This window comes from Cryptosporidium ryanae (genome assembly GCF_009792415.1).
Source record: "Cryptosporidium ryanae isolate 45019 chromosome Unknown contig_4, whole genome shotgun sequence".
NCBI lineage: Eukaryota > Apicomplexa > Conoidasida > Eucoccidiorida > Cryptosporidiidae > Cryptosporidium > Cryptosporidium ryanae.
Window position 1 is genome coordinate 37,207 of NW_027125533.1, and position 22,643 is coordinate 59,849.

The 22,643-nt window shown below is 33.9% G+C and overlaps 11 protein-coding genes across 11 annotated transcripts; 5 read left to right on the plus strand and 6 right to left on the minus strand.

Moving 5' to 3' along the window:
• Positions 1-189: 189 nt before the first annotated feature.
• FG386_002229 (uncharacterized protein) lies at positions 190-730 on the plus strand (the record flags this gene model as incomplete). The annotated part of the gene is made up of 3 exons (XM_067341970.1): positions 190-363; positions 427-655; positions 687-730. 3 exons carry the CDS (start codon positions 190-192, stop codon positions 728-730), a joined length of 447 nt encoding a protein of 148 aa, XP_067197521.1.
• A 20-nt stretch (positions 731-750) lies between these two features.
• Positions 751-996, plus strand: FG386_002230 (uncharacterized protein; the record flags this gene model as incomplete). Its single annotated transcript, XM_067341971.1, has 1 exon — positions 751-996. The coding sequence occupies one exon, from the start codon at positions 751-753 to the stop codon at positions 994-996; it is 246 nt and encodes an 81-aa protein (XP_067197522.1).
• Positions 997-1,011: 15 nt separating this feature from the next.
• On the minus strand, positions 1,012-2,118 carry FG386_002231 (dehydrogenase/reductase member 7; the record flags this gene model as incomplete). The annotated part of the gene is made up of 1 exon (XM_067341972.1): positions 1,012-2,118. The coding sequence occupies one exon, from the start codon at positions 2,116-2,118 to the stop codon at positions 1,012-1,014; it is 1,107 nt and encodes a 368-aa protein (XP_067197523.1).
• Positions 2,119-2,279: 161 nt separating this feature from the next.
• On the plus strand, positions 2,280-3,755 carry FG386_002232 (Ub6p like ubiquitin at N-terminus and ubiquitin C terminal hydrolase at the C-terminus; the record flags this gene model as incomplete). Its single annotated transcript, XM_067341973.1, has 1 exon — positions 2,280-3,755. The coding sequence occupies one exon, from the start codon at positions 2,280-2,282 to the stop codon at positions 3,753-3,755; it is 1,476 nt and encodes a 491-aa protein (XP_067197524.1).
• A 691-nt stretch (positions 3,756-4,446) lies between these two features.
• On the minus strand, positions 4,447-5,478 carry FG386_002233 (apurinic/apyrimidinic endonuclease Apn1; the record flags this gene model as incomplete). Its single annotated transcript, XM_067341974.1, has 1 exon — positions 4,447-5,478. The coding sequence occupies one exon, from the start codon at positions 5,476-5,478 to the stop codon at positions 4,447-4,449; it is 1,032 nt and encodes a 343-aa protein (XP_067197525.1).
• A 429-nt stretch (positions 5,479-5,907) lies between these two features.
• On the minus strand, positions 5,908-7,638 carry FG386_002234 (oxysterol-binding protein 3; the record flags this gene model as incomplete). Its single annotated transcript, XM_067341975.1, has 1 exon — positions 5,908-7,638. One exon carries the CDS (start codon positions 7,636-7,638, stop codon positions 5,908-5,910), a length of 1,731 nt encoding a protein of 576 aa, XP_067197526.1.
• Positions 7,639-8,993: 1,355 nt separating this feature from the next.
• Positions 8,994-11,444, minus strand: FG386_002235 (CDC48 like AAA ATPase protein; the record flags this gene model as incomplete). The annotated part of the gene is made up of 1 exon (XM_067341976.1): positions 8,994-11,444. The coding sequence occupies one exon, from the start codon at positions 11,442-11,444 to the stop codon at positions 8,994-8,996; it is 2,451 nt and encodes an 816-aa protein (XP_067197527.1).
• Positions 11,445-12,810: 1,366 nt separating this feature from the next.
• FG386_002236 (N-terminal machado-Joseph disease protein like domain) lies at positions 12,811-14,013 on the plus strand (the record flags this gene model as incomplete). Its single annotated transcript, XM_067341977.1, has 1 exon — positions 12,811-14,013. One exon carries the CDS (start codon positions 12,811-12,813, stop codon positions 14,011-14,013), a length of 1,203 nt encoding a protein of 400 aa, XP_067197528.1.
• A 611-nt stretch (positions 14,014-14,624) lies between these two features.
• FG386_002237 (uncharacterized protein) lies at positions 14,625-16,667 on the plus strand (the record flags this gene model as incomplete). Its single annotated transcript, XM_067341978.1, has 1 exon — positions 14,625-16,667. The coding sequence occupies one exon, from the start codon at positions 14,625-14,627 to the stop codon at positions 16,665-16,667; it is 2,043 nt and encodes a 680-aa protein (XP_067197529.1).
• A 1,682-nt stretch (positions 16,668-18,349) lies between these two features.
• Positions 18,350-20,956, minus strand: FG386_002239 (uncharacterized protein; the record flags this gene model as incomplete). The annotated part of the gene is made up of 1 exon (XM_067341980.1): positions 18,350-20,956. One exon carries the CDS (start codon positions 20,954-20,956, stop codon positions 18,350-18,352), a length of 2,607 nt encoding a protein of 868 aa, XP_067197531.1.
• A 230-nt stretch (positions 20,957-21,186) lies between these two features.
• On the minus strand, positions 21,187-22,611 carry FG386_002240 (uncharacterized protein; the record flags this gene model as incomplete). Its single annotated transcript, XM_067341981.1, has 1 exon — positions 21,187-22,611. One exon carries the CDS (start codon positions 22,609-22,611, stop codon positions 21,187-21,189), a length of 1,425 nt encoding a protein of 474 aa, XP_067197532.1.
• Positions 22,612-22,643: the final 32 nt, after the last annotated feature.

Here is a 22,643-nt window from a genome sequence, read left to right on the forward strand (position 1 = left end):
CCCAATAGGGTATAAGAGATGGAGGGAAAACAAAGGAGGGAATATAATAAATAAGTATCTAACATTTTCATATATTTCCTTAAGAAACCATCACATTGCATGGGTTAATTGCGATTTGCCAATGTAACGAGAAAAAACATTGCGCCAATTGTTGCAATTTGATGTTTTTAGTTAGATTATTATAGAAATATGGGGAGGAAAAAAAGAAAGGGGAATGAAATAAAACCTTTTTGTTACTACTGCAATAGAGAGTTCGGGGATGAGAAAGTTCTCAAACAACATCAAAAAGTGAGACACTTTAAGTGCCTTTACTGTAGCAGAAAACTTTCAACTGTTTCAGGATTAATTGTACACATGTTACAGGTAGGTTTCAAATATCGATATGGATTAATTCTGATACTAATGACACAACGTTACTATTTTTAGGTTCATAAAGAAACTCTATCAAGAATTCCAAATGCAATGCCAGGGAGGGATATTCCAGATATAGTTATAAATGGTATGAAAGGAGTTCCTGCAGAATTATTAGCGGAAAAAAAAAGGGAACAAAATATTGAGAAAGATATTAGAAAGGATAATAGGGATTATAATCCACATGGGAACAAGATGCTTTCATTGATGAACGCAGTTGCAAAGGAATTTGTAAAGGAGAATAGTAAGTTTGCAGTGCGACAAATACATCATAGAAATACTGATATTTTACTTCAATGACCAAAAAAAAAAGATTTAGGAGATATACGTGTACCTGGGATGTACGGTGGACCTGAATTTGTATTCGGTGCAATGTTACCTTTTCCGAATCAAAAACCAATACCAGGTGTAATGGTACAAAGGGGAATAGATGGCTTAGGTAACGGTACAGAAAATTTCGATATAGTTATGTTTTGGAAAGAAAGTGACATCTCTCCTGAAGAAATGTATGCATTAAAACTATTTAACTATGGAATAATCGAAAAACATTTGCCAATAAATATTTCACTTAATAAAAAAGAATAGGATTCAGGTATTTCTTTATGTTGACTTCTTTAGGTGTGATTTCTCAAGCTCCCATACTTTATCAACAAATTTTTTATTCAAGATATCGCTTATTAATTTAGATACATTTGGTGAGTAATAGCTAATGTAAGTGAAAACAAGCTCAAAACCTCGCGCTATCCAAACCTCTTTAAGTTTGTTAGTTGTGGATTTAATCATGAGTTCTGCACATTTTCTAGGGTTCATTCCATTCATATTTGAAATTCCTCCAATGGAAGACCCATCATATATTATGTTTCTTACATCGAACTCTGTTTTCACATGTCCTGGGTAAATATTAGTAATTACTATTTCTGGGCTTGAAGAAAAAATGTTTCTACTTTCTATTTCATTTTTAAATATTTCAGTGCTGAGATAGTCATCCCAATTAATCCCCTCTAATTCCATTCTTAGAGATTGAAAGAAGGAAAGGTTTGCTCTTTTGCTTGCTCCGTATGAACACCTTCCTGGAAGAGGAATATACGCTTGTATACTTAATGTATTAATTAAATGCCCATATTTTTGTGGGATAAAACATTTGTGAAGTAGTAACCTTGAAATCATCATTGGTCCAAGCAAATTTACCATCATAACTTTTTTATCCGATTCAAATTTTCCTAATATAGCTTTCTGTCCGACACCTGCATTATTATAAAATATGTCTATGCGACCCTTCCAATTAATTGCCTCCTCAACTTTGGAGTCAATAACGGAAATATCTCCGATATCAAAGGATAAAATTAAAATATTTTCTTCAGGAATACCAATTTTTTCAACAAGTTCGCTTTTTAAAAGACTAAGTACATTAGAACTCCTACTTGTTAATATCAAAGACAATGGAATTTTGTAATTCACAGAAAGTTCTGAAAAAATAATAGCAAGTGATTTTCCTATTCCAGAGGAAGAACCAGTGATCCAAATTACTTTATCTCTAAAATAATCGTGTGAAATCTCGTCGCTCAAACATCCTAAGACAAAATCTGAGTCTTTTCTTAAGGTAGCGACAAAAAAACTCCAAAAAAACACAGGTATTGCGTATAATATACTACAAAAAACACCAACTATTTCAAATATTTGCCTCTTAAATCCATTATTTTTTTCCATTTTAAAATATGAATAAAAATGAAGAAGGAACATTTTTCAATTCCTACATATACATCCCCTTATACATGCAAGCATCCTGAATATTAAAATAATCGTAGGCGCGTCAACTTAGCGCTACCAGTAAATATATATTTATGAAAGAAAAGTTTTGAAAAGTGAAAATGGATAAAATTAAAGTTACAGTTAAGTGGAACAATTCTGTATATGATGATATAGACATAGACTTATCCGCTCCGATTTATGAGTTTAGAGAGAAATTAACGGAACTCACCGGAGTTTTGCCTGGTAAGCAGAAGTTAATGTCACAGAGGGGGGTATTGAGGGATGGGATTGATTTGAGAAAGCTGGGTTTGAAGCCTGGTTCGAAAATAGTTCTTGTGGGAACGGCAGAAAGTGGTCACTTAAAGAATCCTGCAGAGAAAACAGTTTTCATTGAGGATTTGACATCAGCAGAAAGAGCAAAAATACTTAATGAAAAAAAGATTGATCCTCTTCCTGTTGGTTTAGAGAACTTGGGAAACACTTGCTATTTGAATTCGATAATCCATTTTTTGAGAAGTATACCAAGTTTCAGCCAGATTTTAAAAAGAAGTGAAATAGGTGCAACTTCAAGCTCTGATGGTAGAACAGATGTTAGATTTTTAAACTCTTTTAGACAGCTAATGAATAAAATGGATGGAAGTATTGAAGCTGTTACTCCTGGAGAATGTGTTGATTTATTTAGACATCAGTTTCCACAGTATAGTGTCATATCAGGAGGGCAACTCGGGACATATCAACAGCAGGATGCAGAAGAGGTTCTTGGTAGTTTGATAACGTTGTTTAAAAATGGATTAGATGGTAAAGATGATGAGAAAAATAGCTTTGGTGATATTTTTCGCTTTAGAATGAGAACTAAATTTACTAACATTGAAACTGAAAAGGAAGAGGAAGTTAAAAACGAAGAAAATTTCAAACTAATGTGCCACATGGGTACGCAATTAAGTCCAGTTGACTATCTTACACAGGGAATTAAACTTTCTTTGGACGAGGTAGTTGAGAAAAAATCCTCAGAAACAGGTTTGGACTCGAAATATCGAAAAGTGTCAGAAATCGATTCTCTTCCGCCATTTCTTCTTGTTCATTTAGTCAGATTTGAGTGGAAAAAGTCAAGTGAGATTGCAAGAACGGAAGCTACAAGAGCAAAAGTTTGTAGAAAAATAGAATTTTCACAAAACCTAGACCTCTATGAATTTTGTTCAGACGACTTAAAAAAAATTCTCAATATTGGAAGAGACATTATAGAATTAAAGAGGAAATGTGAACTCAATGAGATAGAAAGTAATAATCAAAGTGAAACAAAAAATGACGAGTCCTTAACATACACAGATTGCCCAACTGGAGTTTACGAGTTAGAATGTATTATTACTCACCAAGGTCGCACTGCAGACAGTGGCCACTATGTTGCATGGAGATACTGTCCCGATAACCGCGAGTACATATTCAAGTTTGATGATGAGAAAGTGTCAAAATTAAAAGTTAAAGATGTTGATCTTTCTGGAGGAAGATCAGACTACCATATAGCAGTGATGTTGCTCTATAGAGGGAAAGTAGTAAAGGCTTCGGACGAAGAAATGGCATCCCTCGTGGGTGCATAAAGAAAACATATTAGGAAATCTGCCCGTAAAACGAATAAGGCAGGAATAAAATAACAATTAAGACACTAGTTTAATTTCTCGTTCTACCTTAAGTTATCAAAAACTACATTTGCATTTTATCTGGAAAAACTTAACATTTGTTTTTCGTTAAGTAGACGGTTTAAGCATGCATCACTTTCACCTCTTTGTCTAACTGCTCCTGAGATGGCAAAACTCACAACTTGGCCTGTAGCTACTCCTTCTTCGTCTACCACTGCTACGTCCAATTGTACAGAGCCGTGCTCTTTTGCGGGGATAAGACGTTTTGTAGCTGAGCACTTTCTTGGTATATAGAGGTCTACAATCTTTCCTTCAATGTTCTACAAAAATTTGTTATTAACTCCGTTTTTGACACATAAGGGACTCATTAACTTCCCTTAGTTCCAAAGTAACTTTACTTACCTGCATGTTTGGTATTAGTAAATAAGCCAATACAGAATTAAGAAAACAATATAGTAAAACAAAGACTCGCCAACTAAGGTTTTCTGCACAAAAAGTCTCCACTTTTTTTATTGAGACGGAATATATTATTGTCTCGCTATCGAGCGCCAATCTTCTAGAGTGCCTATTTAATAGCGCCAATAATTTTTATCAAATAAAATAATGTAAAAAAATACGTCAAATTGCTTGCAAAAATTGTGATTTATGATTGTTAGTCACATTTGTCATCAATTAAATTGTAGAGCATTGAAATTTCTCTTCTATAAACTGATTCATCATTGTGAACATCAGGGGTTTCAAGGATTAGAGGGATATCGTTGAATATCCGACTATTCATTATAAACCTGAAGCACTCCATGCCAATATTTCCTTTCCCAATATTCTCATGTCTGTCTAGACCTGATTTAAATTGTCCCTTGGAATCGTTAATGTGCATTGCCTTAAGATATTTGTAGCCAATTATTTTGTCAAATTCTTCCATAACTTTCTTGAAACTTTGTGATGTTCTTACATCATATCCAGCTGCGAAGAGGTGACATGTGTCTAGGCAAACTCCAACGCGTTCTTTGTTTTCAACTTTGTCAATTATCTTTGCTAATTCTTCAAATCTGTACCCAACACACTTTGATTCGGCACAATTTTCTAGGACTGTCATAACAGAGTGCGTGCTCTGATGTGCCTTATTTATACTATCGGAAATGTAGTTTATTGAATCTTCTTTACTACATTGTCCAACTGTAGAACCCGGATGAAAGTTATACATCTTTATTCCCAAAGAATCACATCTCTTTAGCTCATCCTCAAAGGCGTCGTACATTCTTGATCTTTTTTCACTATCAGGATTTCCTAGATTAATTAAATATGACCCGTGGGGAATACAAAATCTTTCAAAATCAACATTGTTCTTTCTTGAGTTCTCTTTAAATAAATCTATAGTATCTTTTTTAAGTGGAGGTGCATTCCAACCACGAGAGGGCTTTAGAAACATTGAAAATGCAACTCCAGCTATACTCATTATATTTCTGATACATTTGTCCACCCCTCCAGACGCACTAACGTGAGCACCTACAAACTTTTTATATTTTAAGGCAAGCTCTCTGTGTTTCTCAACTAAAGACTCAATATTTTCCTTAATACTTATTTCATTTTTTATATGATCATTTGAAGATGTAAGTCTTAACTGTTTTAGTTTCTGTTTATCTTCATCAAACTCCTTAACTGGCCTTTTCTTTGTAACTACCATTTTGTTCTTAAATACAGCAAATTAAAAAAAATCAACAAGTTTCAAATTTTAGGTGTTGGTCACTATCATCAGAATTTATCCTTAATGTGTTATTTTTAAACGACAGATATATTCAAACAATTGTATAACTATTTAACAAAGTTAAACCGCGGGTATAACAGCATTTAATGCATGCAAAAAAGTGGAAAACAAATAAGTTAATTTCATAATAACATCAAAAAGACCGAAAAAAAGTGAACAGGGAATGGTTATACTTTTTATATTAAATGTCTATCGGCCTCAATATCAGTTTGTAAAGACCAATGAATTGAATGAATATTCAGAAATGTGTTGAAACTAGTTCTAATTTATGTCTCCTAGCATTAGTAGGTTGTGAATACATATATATTATGTGGATATTTTACTTAAACTAAATATATATGATTATTATTAATTATCAATATTGAAAATATCAACAATGTCAGTGAGACTTGAAAATTTTTGTGATTCTTTGAAACTCCAATACTCATTATTAAAATTCCACTCGCAATCAACAACGTCTTTTGAAACTGAACCAATTTTTTTGTATTGGGAAGATGGAATCTTGTTTCCCTTAACAAACCATCTTGGTTTTGCAGAAGTCCCGGTTTTCGCCCTTTTTCTTTGTTTCTCCTCTAAAATTCCTTTTATATTTTGAGCACCATCGATATCACCTGATTCATATAGCCTTTGATCAGGTCTAAATCTACTATCTGTAATGGGGATGTTTGCACCTTTACTTGGATTGTAGTCATTAGTTATCTCGTTCAATTCTATTGCCATGTATGTAAGGAAAAAGTTACGTGAGTTATCTCCATTATTTGGATGGGGGTTACACCTCCAAATCACATTTCCCCTTGAATATGGAGTGTAAGATTGATTTGTGTGTCCAAACGGAGATATTTGAATTTCTAGATCAGAATAGCCCTCAATACAGAATATTCTTTGATCATTTTCATTGAAAACTGATCCTGTCACAATATTTCTTTTATCGAGATTCTTATTTACATTAGTTGAATGACTTATGCCGCGCATTCTCATATTGTAGGAATTGCTAGAATCTGTAAAAAATGTAGTCTTGCCTCTGTATCCGTGGTTGGGAGAAATAACATTGATATCCCCAGTCCATTCTAACCAAGTGGAACCAAAAATAATATTATGAATAACACAATTAGGCCTTTCCCAGTAGTATTCCTCCTCAGTGCCATCTATGGTTTTGATTTTCAAATGCACCATTCCCTGAGGGAGAATAGTCAGGCTGTTTGGACCAAATGACATGATTGACCAGACAGTACCCCAATATGTCCACTCCTTGCTATCTGATTCAGAATGATATGCTACAACCGGAGGATGATGCATAACTTGTTCACCTATAAATTTAAATCCGCGATGAGTCAATTCAAATGTCTCACCAAGAAGTGGATTAAATGGTTTTGAAAGTCTTTGGAATGTAGAAGAAAGAGCAGAAGATGCAAATACAGTGATGTATGCAACTCTTTCCTCAATGGACTTTGTTTTAGAGGCTTTGGAAAGAAGTTCGTGGTATTCGAGGTCTTCAGAAATCCTCTGAATAAATGAAATAGGTTCATTTAAACAAATAGGCATAGAAATTCTAGACAAATCTTTTCCAAATACCTGTCTCATCATTGAGAGAAGTGAGAATTTAGCAGCGGCCCTGGGAACAGGAAGGTTTTTTCTTCTAACTATGGCCTCATCATTAGCACTATTTATAGTAGAAAGTTCTGTTGCTTTTACACTTTTAACAGAATTAAACTTGTCAGTAGTAACGTCTTCTTCATTCTCTTTAGTACTTATAAAGCTTTCTTCACTATTTACTTTGATTTCCCTGCTCTCAACAGTAAATGAATCTGATGAATTTGAAGAGATTTTATCCAATTCGCTATTAACTATTGTCATTACGTGATTAGGACCACTTAATTCTCCAAGAACAAGTGAGCTTGCAGATTTTGATCGTCTCTCTTCAAAAGTAACGTTTTTTTTCTCAGTGTTAAGCTCTTTGTGTAAGAAGTTTGCATTAAATTGTTCCGTTCCTAATGTATTATTTTGAATCAATTCTTCTGTTTTTGATATTCTTGTTTTTCTATTCACATATCTCAACAGTCTTTTTCTTATTCTGTTCATAAGAATCTTGTGTTATATTAAGAGACAATTTATTAATTCTTGTTCTTGGAAGGGTTAAGTTGTGGTTTTAAACTAAAATGTTGTAGTTACTGCTATATTACACCTAATATTTTTATTTAAAAAAAAATGTTCCGAGAAGCATCACTTAATTTAAGCAGTATTCTTATGTAATAATAATGTAATTTCAAAAGCTCTTAGTTTATGCTAAAGTTATTCTAATTGATTAGCTTGTTGACGTTTGTCGATGCATAAACAAAATACCCCTTTATTTTTACAACCTCAACTAAATTCCTATTATTATAATTCAAAACTCGGCAAAAAGTTCTTTTAAATCTACCATAAACAGAACAACTTTTGATTTTCTTTATTTAAATAATATCTTGTAATATAACTTTTTTACATTCCAAATTATTTATTTTTTTAACATGTATCATAAGTAGTAAGAATTTGCAATCAAGACATTTGGCGCCTATTTTGTAATCCCTGTATATTTACATGTAAAAGACAACGTACAGTAAGAAACTTGAAGGAAAATAACACTAATAGGATTTCCTTGGATTCTCATAATATTAATAATTAGTCTTTATATAAAATTCAAACGCACCTTTTATTATGTAGCCAAACTCATTTTTTTGAGTTTATCTTAGATAGTACGCGATACAATTTTCCCCCAGTTTTATTTAAAAATAAAAGTGAGGAGACTGATATATGCTATTTTACTAACCTAGATGAGTTTAAATGTTTGCTTCTGTTTCACTTTATCTTTTTTTTGCAGATTAATGTTCTTGTATGTTACATCTTTTTCATTGACACAGGTTGTATTAATCACTTGCGTATTATTGAATAAGTTTTGGTTGTTCGCATTCGGTACCCTGAAGTGAAGCAAGAACAAGCTAAAGATCGTTAGCTCCTCTCCTGATGTATGAGTGAAAGGAGGTTGTGAAAATCAAAGTTGAACTGTGTATCGATTAATATTTGAACGCCATTTTCTTTCTTAAACATTAATCTGTATTTTCAATTTACTGACAAATATCGAGTAATTCCCATTGGAGTTGTGAAAGGTAGTGCAATTCGCAGAACTTGAAGGAAAACATTAATTAAATAAGGAACGCTAACATATAAATACTACCCAACTATACAATTCTAACCAAAGGTGTTCTTTCAAAATGGAAAGAAACTAGAACGAATAATCATTTCAATAAATAGACATCATCATATGCAGGCCATTGCTATATGTTCTATTGAAAGAATGTTATTCTAAACAAATTTGTAGCCTCACAAAGTTTTCGTGCAAACAAACATTAGTACCGATATAAAGTTCTTTCTATATGGGAGCGGCAGATGAACGGAGGTATCTATGAGTATAGATCATCTCCATCGTCTACAATAGGAGAAGAGTATGGCACGTGACCCGAATCTGGCCAGTCTATTGTGAATCCTTCTCCGCCAGATTGTGTAACATAAACAGGATCAAATTTCATTCTAAATTGATCGTACTTAGCAAGGTCAGTGATACTAACCGACCTCCTTGCTCCAGCGAAGGCCTCTTCAAAGTGCTTTCTTCCAATTTCATATATATCAACCTCTCCCTCAACTTTCATAGCTTCCTCACCACCAGACTTTTTGAGTTCCTCTGCAGCAATGGCATCCCTGATTGCAGCTTTTGCAGCTCTCTGACAAAGCTCAGCAAGATCTGCACCTGAGAATCCCTCAGTTTTCTGTGCAATAAACGGTATGGGAACATTTTTGGAAAGAGGAGATTTTCTGAGGATAGCTTGGAGCACCGAAACTCTTGCTGGAAGATCTGGAAGAGGGATATATATGAGCTGATCAAGCCTTCCTGGCCTGAGGAGAGCCTCGTCCAAAATTTCTGGTCTGTTTGTGGCACCAATAAAGAACAGATTTTTTTTGACACCAACGCCATCTATTTCAGTAAGAAGTTGATTCATAACTCTATCTCCAGCACCGCCTGCATCTCCAACACTGCTACCTCTTTGTGTTCCAATACTATCCAATTCGTCAAAGAATAATACACAGGGAGCGGCGGCTCTGGCCTTGTCAAAGACCTCTCTCACATTAGCCTCGCTTTCACCGAACCAAAGGGTAAGGAGTTCCGGACCCTTCACAGAAATAAAGTTAGCGGAACACTCAGAGGCGACTGCCTTCGCAAGAAGAGTCTTACCACAACCTGGAGGTCCGTAAAATAGGACACCACGGGATGGACTCATTCCAAAGCGCTCAAATTTATCTGGGTGTTCTATAGGATAGAGAATCATTTCCTGGAGATTTCTTTTGACGTCTTCGAGACCACCAATGTCGTCCCATTTAACATTAGGTACCTCCACAACAGTCTCCCTAAGTGATGATGGGTTACAAACTCCAAGGGCAGAGTTAAAGTGGTCTTGGCTAACAGCCATGGAATCAAGGATTACCGCATCAATGGTCTCATCCTCCATGTCTATCACATCCATCTTCTCACGAATGCAACACAAAGCTGCTTCCGTACAGAGCTGAGCAAGATCGGCTCCAACAAAACCATGCGTATTAGCAGCAATATCGTCGAGTTTAACATCTCTGGCAAGCTTCATATTTCTTGTGTGAATTCGAATGATCTCCAACCTTCCGTTGTCATCAGGAACCCCAATATCTATCTCTCTATCAAATCTTCCAAATCTTCTCAAAGCAGGGTCAATAGAATTTGGCCTGTTAGTAGCCGCAATTACCACGACTTGGCCTCTTCCTTTGAGGCCATCCATGAGTGTCAGGAGTTGAGAAACAACACGGCGTTCGACTTCTCCATTTGTCTTCTCTCTCTTTGGAGCGATGGAGTCAATTTCGTCAATGAAAATGATGGCAGGAGAGTTCTTTTCAGCCTCCTCAAAAGCTCTTCTGAGATTGCCTTCTGCCTCACCTGCCATTTTAGACATAACCTCTGGACCATTTATTAAGAAGAAAAAAGCTCCAGTCTCATTAGCTACTGCCCTCGCGATCAATGTTTTACCCGAACCAGGGGGACCGTAGAGTAGTACTCCCCTTGGAGGCTTGACTCCCAGTGCCTTAAATAATCCGGGGTGGCGCAATGGTAACTCAATCATTTCACGTATCTGAGCCATCTGTTTTCTGCAGCCACCAATGTCATCATACCCAATATCATCCATCTTTTCCTCATCTTCTCTTTTTATCGGATCTCCTTCACAATGAATAACAGTATCAGGTGCAACAATACAGTATTCTCCGGGGTCAACACCAACTACCTTGAACTCAATGGGACGGAATCCTCCCCTTACTAAAAAGGCATCACCTTTCTTTACTGGTCTATATGCCTCCAAAAAGTATGGTTTCAAATAGGTCTCAAACAAATTGCCTGTGATTCCTTCTAAACAGTCATCAAAGGGAAGAACATGAATTCTCTTACCATAAGGCACATCCCCACACTCTAAAACGGAAACTGTATCACCTAACTTCACCCTCAAGTTTTTTCTCACGACCTTATTCATTCTAATTTTCCCCTCATCTAAATCTGGATCGACCAATACTATGCAAATGGTATCCTTGCGCTTCTTTCCTCTAAGGAGAATAGTATCACCTCTAAAAAGCTTTAATTCTTCCATTTTAGCAGGGGACAAACAAACTACCGAGTTGTCATCATTGATTGCATCATCTACCAATAACCTGTTAGGAGCTCTTTTCTTTTCTACTTGTCCTAAGGGCTCTCCCAAATCTTTTTTCGAATCACCATTGTCCATCAAAACTTCATCCGACTTTTCTACCTTCCTGTTAACATCATCTACATTCATTTCTCCCATTTTATTTCCTTGCAACTAAAACAAACCTGACTGATTTAAGTCCTTTTCTTTTAACAACCTATAGTCCTTAATAAAACGGTGATTTTTGTTTTATCCAAAAATAAAGAAACAACCCCGAATTAGACTTTTATGTATTGGGCAAAAATTAGAAAACTGAGTTAAGTTCCCTTTATTAAATTGGGGCTATCAGAAACAATGAGGGATTAGTACCTAATAACTCAACTATTTGTCTCAAAGTCCCTTTGCAATTTCGTTTTTCCTGTTTTCAACCCTTTTTCACAGTTTGTTAACTCCCTCCTTGCGTATAGATATTTGCGTATGTATGCCAAATACGATTTATTTACGACCAATGGGTTTTATATTCAACATACATTTATTATTTACATTACATATATATACCCTATATACACATATAAACACATATATGTATATATTATATACAACTCTGATAGATACGTTGGTATTATTTTATTTAGTTTCCGTGCTCAAAATATATGTGTTTCACTTTTATTTAACCTCTATAATGTAATGCTTTTAGGTGTGTATGTAAATTTTTGTCTCCGATATCCCTCTTATATAATTTATAAGTGGGGTTAAGAAACCCACATTTCCCGCCAAAACGTCGCCGCTTGTTACTCCTTTTACAGAATTTAGAAGTGCTTAAGCGGGTGAATATATCGGTGTTAGAAGATCTGAGAAAATGAAAACGCTGAGGATTCTGTAGTTCTACCCTAACTTGGCACATAAAATTATTGGTATTATATATTATCGAGTGTGTAACTGTATGACCATTTTTATGTTTTCTATGTGGTTTGAATCTTTGATATTTTATTTCCCAAATTAATATTTTCTAGAAGTGTACTGGCTCATGTCAACGAGCAACCCCTTTCCTTTAAATATGGATTTTTTTCCCTCATTTACAAAGTTAGGAAATCAACACTATATGACTTTTTTAAAATTTTTTTTAGAGGTCAAACATCTGTACTGCAAATAATTGAGATTTAACAAGTGTAAGGATATTAACGACCATCTCACATTCAAAAGATATAGTTTCTTGGGAATAAGGAATTTCTCTATTAATTTTTTTTTTCAGGGAATGATTTATTCTTACGCTCATATAACAAAAAAATAACTTTATTTGTAAGGTAAAAATATACGAATTATTAGTAAAATAAGTATCGTATAAATAATAGGAGCGATTTATTTATTGTTTTCTTGATTCATCCATATGAAAAGGATGAAAAATTAAATTAAAAAATAGAAATTTAAGTGTAATAAATTCGTATAGGTAACTTTAAACTGGTATTGTATTATACTAATATAATTTCACTGGCTACTGCTTCAAAGAATAAAGAAAATATAAAAGATGGAAAATAGTAAGGATGACTTTATTGTTTATTGGGAAAAACAAGGAAACGACAGGATGTGTGCTTTGCATTGTATAAATTCAATTCTACAGGGACCATATGTAGATGAATTTCAGCTTTCAAAAATAGCTCGCGAAATAGATGAATTGGAAAGTAGATTACTAAAAGAAGATACAAAGAATTCAGTAATGGGAAAGGGTGCTTCTCAAAATGTTTCTGATGATGGTTTCTTCTCTATTATGGTACTACAGGAATGTCTTCAGAGGATGGGTTACTCTTGCATTCCTGCTGCCAATCCAAATGTTCAAGATTTGATTTTTTATCCAACATCTAGTTGCGGATATATTATTAACTCTTCTGAACACTGGACTTCAATTAGATGTGTAGGTGGAAAGTGGTTTAATCTGGATAGCCTTAAACCTGGTCCAATTATTCTAGACTATCAGGTAGTTTCTAAGGAATTACAACAATTCATTTTTTCCGGAAAAAGTGTTTTTGTAGTACAAAGAAATCCAAACGAATCGGGTAACAACACCCTTCCGGACCCCGATCCATTCTTGAGGCCGATAAATTCTGGAGACAAACAAAGATATTATCTTACTCTCTCTGAAATAGATGAATTATTCAGGATAAAACGAGATGAAGACGAGAAAGAGGCTAAGTTCGCATGCATGTCTTCTGGAGATAACGACTTCAGCAGGAATTTCATAAACCAAAAAAAAGAGCATATATGGCCAACAACAAAGGGGAACACTCTGAAGCCGGAGGCAACCAATAATTATGGGGGAATAGGCAATTCTCAGGAGAACGACCCCGAACTCGAAAGAGCTATCCGTGAGTCCTCAATAGAATTTGCAAGTAAAATATCACTTCCTGAGGAACCAGACATTGGAAACAAAGAGGCAGTTCAAATTAGAGTCAGAACAAAAATAGGAAAATCATTCACTAGAAGATTTGAAAAATCGCAGGCATGCTCATTACTTTTCCTGTGGATTGAACATGAAATGGCGCTCTATGGGAATCCAATAATACAAGGAACGATTTACTCGTTAATATCGCAGTTTCCAAATTATAGACTTACTAAAAATAGCAACGGCATAGTAGAAGTGTCGGACTCATCTGGAAATAGCAAACTACTAAATTCTCCCAGTTTAAACGACATCGGAATTGTAGAAAATTCTTTGTTACTTTTAGACATTTGACTTGCGTAATTTAGCTTAGTAAAAGCAGAAGGAAATGTGGATATAAGTAAAACACTAATTTATTAGAGGTGTGGAAGGGGCATGCTTGTAGACGTATACTTGAAATATCTTGCAATTTTTTCCCCTGTATTACTCATAAATTTTAATTATCGTTGAGCATGATATTTGTCCAGCGAAGGAAATTCACAACAAACCTGTAAAGTTAGATTTTGTTTGAAAGTTTTGATTTTGTACTTTCTATTTTTTTCAAAACTCTTATTCGTTTCCTCTGCTCTACCTTTTTAAATATCTTCCATTTACAGATCTTAGTGTGGACAACGACATCCCGCCATACGCACACCAGGTAAATAATATATTTTTTTACATCCCGCTTACGTGGATATGCCAGATTGTTGACAATGTAAATATACGATAAATGGGTTTACGAGAGTTGCCCGCTTAAAAACTCATTTTGGAGGTACTTTGGTAAATCTATGTACACGGATGTGCGATCGATCTCTACTATGTTTCTTTTTGTAGTCCAGAATTGATGGTGCACAAAATTTATTTTTTTGTGAGTATTGTGGTTGTAAACATTTGTGTATGGGAATGAGTGTGAATTATATTTCCGGATGGAAGATTTGCGGAGTGATCAAGATCTGAAGAGTAGATATGATCAACTCTTATTTATAGAGTGTGAGCTTTGGTGTCTCCATTCTAAAGATTTTCACTTATATCCATTATTAAGCGAGACTTTTGGCAAAGGCCAGTCTCAATCATGTGTTAAATCACAGACAACTTCCTCAGATGTTTCAAAATTCTCGTCAACAGGTGATGAACGTTATTTTGTTGAAGTAAATTTACTATCAGTAAACTCCTCCGGAGATAATTTGGAAAACAGCACTGGATATACTGCCTTAATTTTTGGTGATTATCTAGAGTATGATTCTTTAAAATATTCCAGACAATGCACTGATTTAAAGGCACTTTCCGAAAAACTAAGGAATCAAAGTGTTCTTAATTTGGAAAGAATCCAGAGATTAATGTGTTACTTTCTTTCATGTTGTCAGAGTGGAAATTGTAAGTGTTATTTGAACGCAATAAATGGCAGTTCTTGTATTGTTGCTTGGAACCCTTCGAAGATTCAAGCTCTTTTGGGTTCTTGTATTAACAACGACAACGAAGCTTCGATGAGGAATTTTTGTTCAAATAATCTTTTGTATAAGTTGAGGAATACCATCAATTTAAATGAGATTGTAAGGCCATTTCTGTCGAACACCTGTCAAATAAGTGATTCAACTGATCCATCTGAGATAATTAATCAAGTTAATACTACTGCTTTGTCCATTGGGGCTTCAGAGAGGGATTTGGCTCCCGATAAACCTGTTGATGTTAACTTGCCACTTGGAGGATATACAGATTTACTTTGTAAAAATATGGCTATTATAGGATTGATATTGACAAAAGAGCCATACTTGTTTAGATTTACGATGGATTCTAATTTGAATTCTGAAAACGTTTCACATCCGAATTGTGATGAAACATTTAATAGTCAAGCAGTTAGGCTTAGAGGTCTTCCATGGAAAACAGAAGTTGATGATATTATTTTCTTCTTCACTCCGGTTTGTTCGATCACCGAAGCTGAGGTTGCCATTTTATACAACAGCGAAGGCCGCATGTCTGGTGAGGCTTATGTATTGCTTCCGTCTATTCAAGCTTATGAAACTTCTTTAACCATTTTGCACGGTAAGAAAATGGGAAAAAGGTGGATTGAAGTGATTCCTTCAACGATACAGGAATTTTTAATTTGTAAAGAAATATCAGGATTAACTAAATCACAAGATTCACCCAAGTTTTCCCAATCTTCACCGGAGATACAACCATTTGACAATTTAAAAAATAGATCGGTTTTAAGATTAAGAGGACTTCCATGGACGACAACTGAATCTGACATTGTTGAATTCTTTAAGATTGCAGGAATTTCGAATATTCCGACTTCAGACATTTTTCTGGGAATTAATGATGATCAGAGACCATCAGGTGATGGTTGGGTAATACTTCCTGCTTGGTGTGATGCAAATGAGGCACAAAGGATATTAAATAAAAAAATGATTGGGAAGAGGTATATTGAAGTTTTTACTTCTTCTATTGCTGCATTGAGTAGTTCCAAGTCAACATTCAATAATAAAGTATTTGAAAGAGATTGTAACAATAATACTACTGTATTAAGAGTAAGAGGATTACCTTATACAATTACAGAATCTGAGATTTTTGGGTTTTTTGGAGGATTTAGAATTGCAGGAATTGCTCCTGTTCTTCAAGGTAGAAATGAGATGAGACCTTCTGGACAGATGTTGATAAAATTTGCTACTGTTGAGGATGCCTTTAAAGCATATTTAACTAAGAATATGGGGATGATTCATAATAGATATATTGAACTATTTCCTGTAAAAGAAGAGGACTTTGTAGCAGCCAACAAAAGAAATTACAGAAAAGGCTCAAACTCCAGATCTAATCCTTTTTCTTGTTATAGTACTACTGGCAGTTCTAGTTCAGTTACATTAAAAAACTATATGAGTATTGGAACTAATTTAACTGGAAGCACAATGGAGGGTAGCTTGACGGAACAACCTTCAAATGATTTCACAGTAAGTGAGTATGGTTCTGATAGGTAAATGGTGTAATTAAATGGTATTTATAGATTGGTGTTTCTTAGAAATGAGGTGAGAGGGTCATCATTAATAAATGGCCTTTACATTAACTGATGGGTTTTTAAATTGTATCTTAAATGAAGGATGAGCTTTGTTGCATTCAAAATAAAACAGAGATTCCTTTTTATTCTTTTCTTAATTCAGTTTTATGGGTTTATCCTAAAATATTTATTAGTTGACCATATTTAGTGAATGTAATGAAAATGGTAATATGTGTAGAATAGAAAAGAACATATAAATTAGCACACTGTTTGATCTATAGATTTAAGATAAAAAAATTTAAAAACAAGAGTTAGAAAAGTAGACAGAATTTGTTGAGAGGAGGTGGGGTATAAAATAAGAATAGGTACAATTTAGGATCTGTGACTTTTTAAGGTTGAATTAGTAACCATACACAAATTGGTTATTAATTTACAACACTAAATTAGGTTATTACAAAAAGTTCCATGGTGGAGGTCTCTTGCTATGTTATATTTTATTAAAATAACATTAACTTATAGATAGGATACAATTGATATTATTGTTAAACATTTTTCAGTAGGGTTAAAGTGGAAGGCGAGGGAGAACAATAGTTAGAAATGATACATATCCGAGTGATTATGGAGAAGATGACATATCTCTTTTCCGTTTCGTAGTACTGAAATATTCATTATATAAATATATAACTGAAAACATTGTAGAAGTGAAATCACTGGTTTTTGGTTATAGATATTAGTGAATGCATGTATGTATTGGGAATATATATTGTATTCATTTACAGAAGTGTATACATTCCCTAATTTGTAAAATTATGGTTTGACACTAATATAGACGTTTAACTGTATTGTAATGATACAGAAATATTTAGAAGGCTTCTTAGAATTTATGTTGTTGCGGGAAAGTATCCTAAACAAAATAAAAGGATAATGTAAAATGATTATAGTATATCAGTGGACTGCTTAATTTATATACGAAAGCAGTTGCTCCAGCGTTCTTGGAATGAATATGACCCAAGTCTTTGTACTAAATCATTCAAAGACGACATTATTAACGGCAAAATTGTATTGTTTTCTTCATAATTAATATTTCAAGAGAGAACTTGCACTCTTTTCCCTAATATGGTCAGTATTGGTATGTAATTTATTTCTTGGATATTGCAGATTTTCGGTTTATATTGTGGAATGCTCTGTGAATAGGAAAAGAAATTCAATAGATAACATGAAGAGTGATATATTATTGAATTTCGCATAATTGATCAATTACATGCATTATTATGTGTGAATTACGTGTTAATAATTATTTGGTAATTTCCACAAAGAAATAGTAACAAAAGATATTTCAATTAATAATAAACTAACAGTGAATACGAGAATAAGTGAATACGAAAGAGGCCATATGACTAATTGAATGGAAATGTAATAAATAACATCAGCATATCTGAGCATATTCCATCTGTTACCTTAGGCTTTTGGTATTGTTGGGTTGTTTTCTTCTTTCCCTTTTACCCCCCCCCCCCCCCCCCCCCCACAATTGGGTGTTTGGAGTTAGTGTTAGAGGCCAAAAAAAAGATTGGATGAAAATAATTAGTTATTTTGCAAAAAAAGACTGTTCTTAGGTTTGTTAGTAAATGAGATTAATGATATTTGAAATATTGTTAACATTTGTAATTAATTATTATCGGAGTCTGAAAGTGTTAAATCCCATTCTTGTATACTGTCCTTAGGGTTAATTTTAAGTTTTTTTAAATTTTCTGGTCTAATTTTTCTTGCTTCTTTAGAGATAATATTCGTATTCTCATCGGCCTTCTTCCTCTTATTTTTTAAAACCTTTATTTTGGTGGAGTTAACACGTGAGTTTGTGCCATGCGTGTTTGTGGTAGGCGATTTAGGAAATTCCTCATTGTCTGAATTAATAAAATTAAAGAAGCTTTTGTTTTTACTTATGTTTGTGGCTAAATTAACATGGGAGTGTATGTTATTATGTGACGTGTTTGATGTAGTCTCATTTAAATTCTTATTCGTTATTTCATTTTTAATAGATTTTTTGAGTTTCTTAAGTTGTCTTGGTCCAATATTTTTCAGATCATCAATAGTTTTTCCTATTTTGCCGAGCTGATGCAGGAGGGAAGTAAATTCAAGATCATCTTGTTGACCTGTTTGGTCGTATATATAAATATCAGACTTAATATTACTCTGATTTGAAGATTTAAGAGACGATAATTTAATCCTGCTATTTAGGTATTCTGCTCGTTTGTTAACTTCATCATTTAGAAACTGAGTAAGAGAGTTACAAGTTTCCACTGATCGTATTTGAGAATTGTATTTAAAGTTAGGATCAATGTAAGATAATGTATTATAGGATTTTTTATTACTTTTATTAGTATTGGTTTTTTCAGAATTTAGTGATTCTAGTAAAAAATTGATATACTTTGTATTGGTTTCTATTGAACATCTTTCAACAGAAATACATTCTGAATGTTTTTGTGCCAATTTAAGTATTTCCCTAGTTTTAAGTGACACTTGATCGTTCCAGTGCCTACTGTTTTGCTTTTGCAATCTTTTCAGAGTAGGAACGATCCCAATGAGAAATTCTGGGTAGAAATAAAGGCTTCTAAGCCCAGATATGTGCAACACAATGATATGAGTCCAGTACTCTTGAATAGAATCAAATACTTGGGTCGATTTTAGAAGCTGATTGCCTATCTTAATCTCAAATTCAGGAACTAATACTTTTGAGGTTGTATTAATAATGTTTGTAAGTTTGAGATTACATTGTTTACGTTTTACATAAGATTCTTTAACTCCTCTCTCAATTGTATTATGGGTTTCAAAAAGCATCTCCGTGATTGGTATCAACGTTCTCATTTTAGACATCATCTCAATAAGGATCTTAAAGCACTGCAGTGTAAAGGGAAGAAATGCTATTGAATTAAGTTTGAGTTTAATTACTGATGTCATAATTACTGTAATAGGATATTGCAAAGGTGTCAAGTAAGGGATTGCAGCAATAGTTTTTGTCCATATTCTGACGAAAGTGAGAAATTTCCAACTATAAATATTGGAACAAATCTCCTCCAAACTTGAATCTTTTTCCTGTTTTTTTGAATCCTTTTGCTTGATTGTTTCATTTTTTCTTGATAACCTTATAAATAAGAGTCTCAAAAGAGATCCTAGCTTTCTAATTACATTATAGGCCATTCTATATACCTTTTTGTGATCAGATTCAGTTAGTAATGTAACATATTCGTCTATTACCTGCATAGATGAAGTATAATTCTTCCAAGATATGCCTCTCATAGCAGAAATACCAATAGTACGATGCAATAGTAAAAGAAAATCCTCGTGTCTCTTGACTGGATTACTTAATAACTCATTCTTGTCAGTGAATTTAAACTCAAAAGATTCATTATAATTGTTTTCATCCTTGATTGAAGATAGTTTCTCAAAGGAACTATTTATTGTCTTTAATACATTAAATGATCCCTTTTTTAGTGCTAAATACTTGTTCATCGTCCAAATTCTAGACAATAAAGTAGTAAATCTGATAGTTGACATTCTATTAGGTAGCAGCCACATTATAAACCTCGGATTAGATATTCTATCAAAGATGTATTCCATTAACTCTAAAGTCGGATTCGAATTTAAACAGTTATATAATATTAAATTACCAAGGTCTTGCCAAAATGAACTACACATCTTTTCAATTTTTTTCCATTTTGGAAGATCAGCTGGTAAAATATTTGCACACAATTCATCCTCTGGTTTCCCATTTGATGAGTGAAACCAAAATAATAAAGGAACATTGTCCAACGTAAATTGTATAACCTCAAACATTAGTTCAGGTTCTTCTATATGTAAATCAGAAACTCTCTCTTTTTTAGAGCTTCTTTTTAAAAAGTTGTTTGATTCTTTTTCTATTTTTTTACTTTTCTCCAAGCTCTTTCTTGTTGGAACTTTCTCGTCATCCAAGGTATTAATGCTCGCTACCGACTTGAAACAGGTCAGGAGAAAGGTAAGAGATTCAATTGATCTGGTAGAAACTAGGTCCTTTTTTATATCAGAAAGTTTCTCCCTGGTTAACCTAGGAAGATTAACCTCGTTCTCAAGCTCGTCCTCACTTGCATATTCACTTTCATCTTTAGAATCAAATCCATCAACAAAATCTACAGGGTCCAGTAGATCTTTCCCACTTTCTTCTAGATACTTATAGAACGAATAATCAACATCCTTGAGCTTTTTCAAGTCTTTGAGGTGCTTTACGGCTTCGGCGTTCATTTTTACAGTAGACTTTTAACAGACAAATCTAATGTCACCAGGGACACTCAGGCGGGCGCGGGTGCCATTAATAACTCGGTATTTTAAAGTCAAAACAAGGTGTGGAGATTAGTAGCCACACGAAAGACATAAATGAAAAATTAAAAACATCATAAAAATATTCTCTTGGCGTCTAAGTTAGTTTATAAACCGGTAACATAAAATTGATCTTGTATTAAATGAGCAGGGTCTTATATCTTTCGGATAACTGTGTAAAGCAGTGCTGCAAATGATATCAGTGATATAGAAGCGACGCATAAAGATATATAAATGGTACTTCTATTGAATAGTTGGATTTTATCATTAGGAGATGACTTGGCTTCTATATCAAACTCCTCATCAATAATCTCTATAAATTTTACGGTATTTGCAGGAATCATTGAATTTTCGGTATTTTTGTATAGCTGATCGCAAAGATTGTCAGTGGTTGTTGACTGCAACAACAGTGCTGAGCTAGAGTTTGTAGCCCCTTCCTGTAACATGATATTTCCACAATGACAAACATGGTTGTGATTATGTCTATCAAAGGTTGCTACACATGTATGGAAAATGATATTGCCTCCGGTATATGCGTGTTTTTTTCTTGAATTTTTTCCAAAGTATTCGAACTTTAGTCTGAAACTTTTAAGTGCCCTTGATTTAATAGAGCTTTTAAAAGTAAAACCATTCGAATATCTATACATACTTTCTCCTTTGTCATTATAAAGATCTTTGTTTATTGATGTCATTAACCTATTATAATCACAACTTTTTCCCTCGGTATATTCTGTCAAACTGTTTTTGCCAATAAAAGATCTGTATCTAAATCCGGCAGAGTATTTTCCAACCTGAACATTTCCAGGGGAGAACATTGAGTTATAATTACAATTAGTAGATATTAATTCCCAGACAATAACTGAAAAGCACAAGTCATTACGAACAGTTTTCCCACCTGAACAGGAAGAAGAAAGACCACTGTTGAATAAGGATATCTCAAGATCAGCTTGTTCGTGTTTTGGAGTCATTTCAAGTTTTATCATGATGCTATACTCTGGTAGACTCTTGGAAGCAATTGCAAGTATTTGAGGGTAGTATTTGCTGGCAATCGGAATAATTTCAATAGGAGGAGGGTAAAACCCATAGTAACTTGAACCAATCTCTGGTGAAAGGGATATTATATTATGCATTCCAAGTAAATAATCGTCTGCTTCACCAGAGGCTTCATAATTCATCAGGGGATTTTTTGGAGCTGACGAAAAACACATTCTTGAAAGATTCTCAAATTCTTTTCTGTATTTTGTGAAGAAAGACGTGTTAAATCCGCTAGAATATTGATTGTAGAATAAATTGCCTTTTTTTTGAAAAATTGACCTTATTACACATGACGGGGAAGAAACAAGAATCTCGTACTTTAATTCATTGTATATTTCTGATATTTCACCTTCAAATTCTTTATTTTTACAGCAGTTCCACGGAATAGTCCATAAATCACCAAATGTATGCAAATTTACGGCAGTTTTAATTCTTTTAACCTTCATTGCAAGGTCCCTTATTGCCCTCGTCTCTGGTTCAGAAAAAGGATACTCTCCAGGGTATTCCTGTGGATCGCATTTATCTATCCGAGTGTTATTAAACATAAAATCATAATTGCGATTAATATCGACCCCAT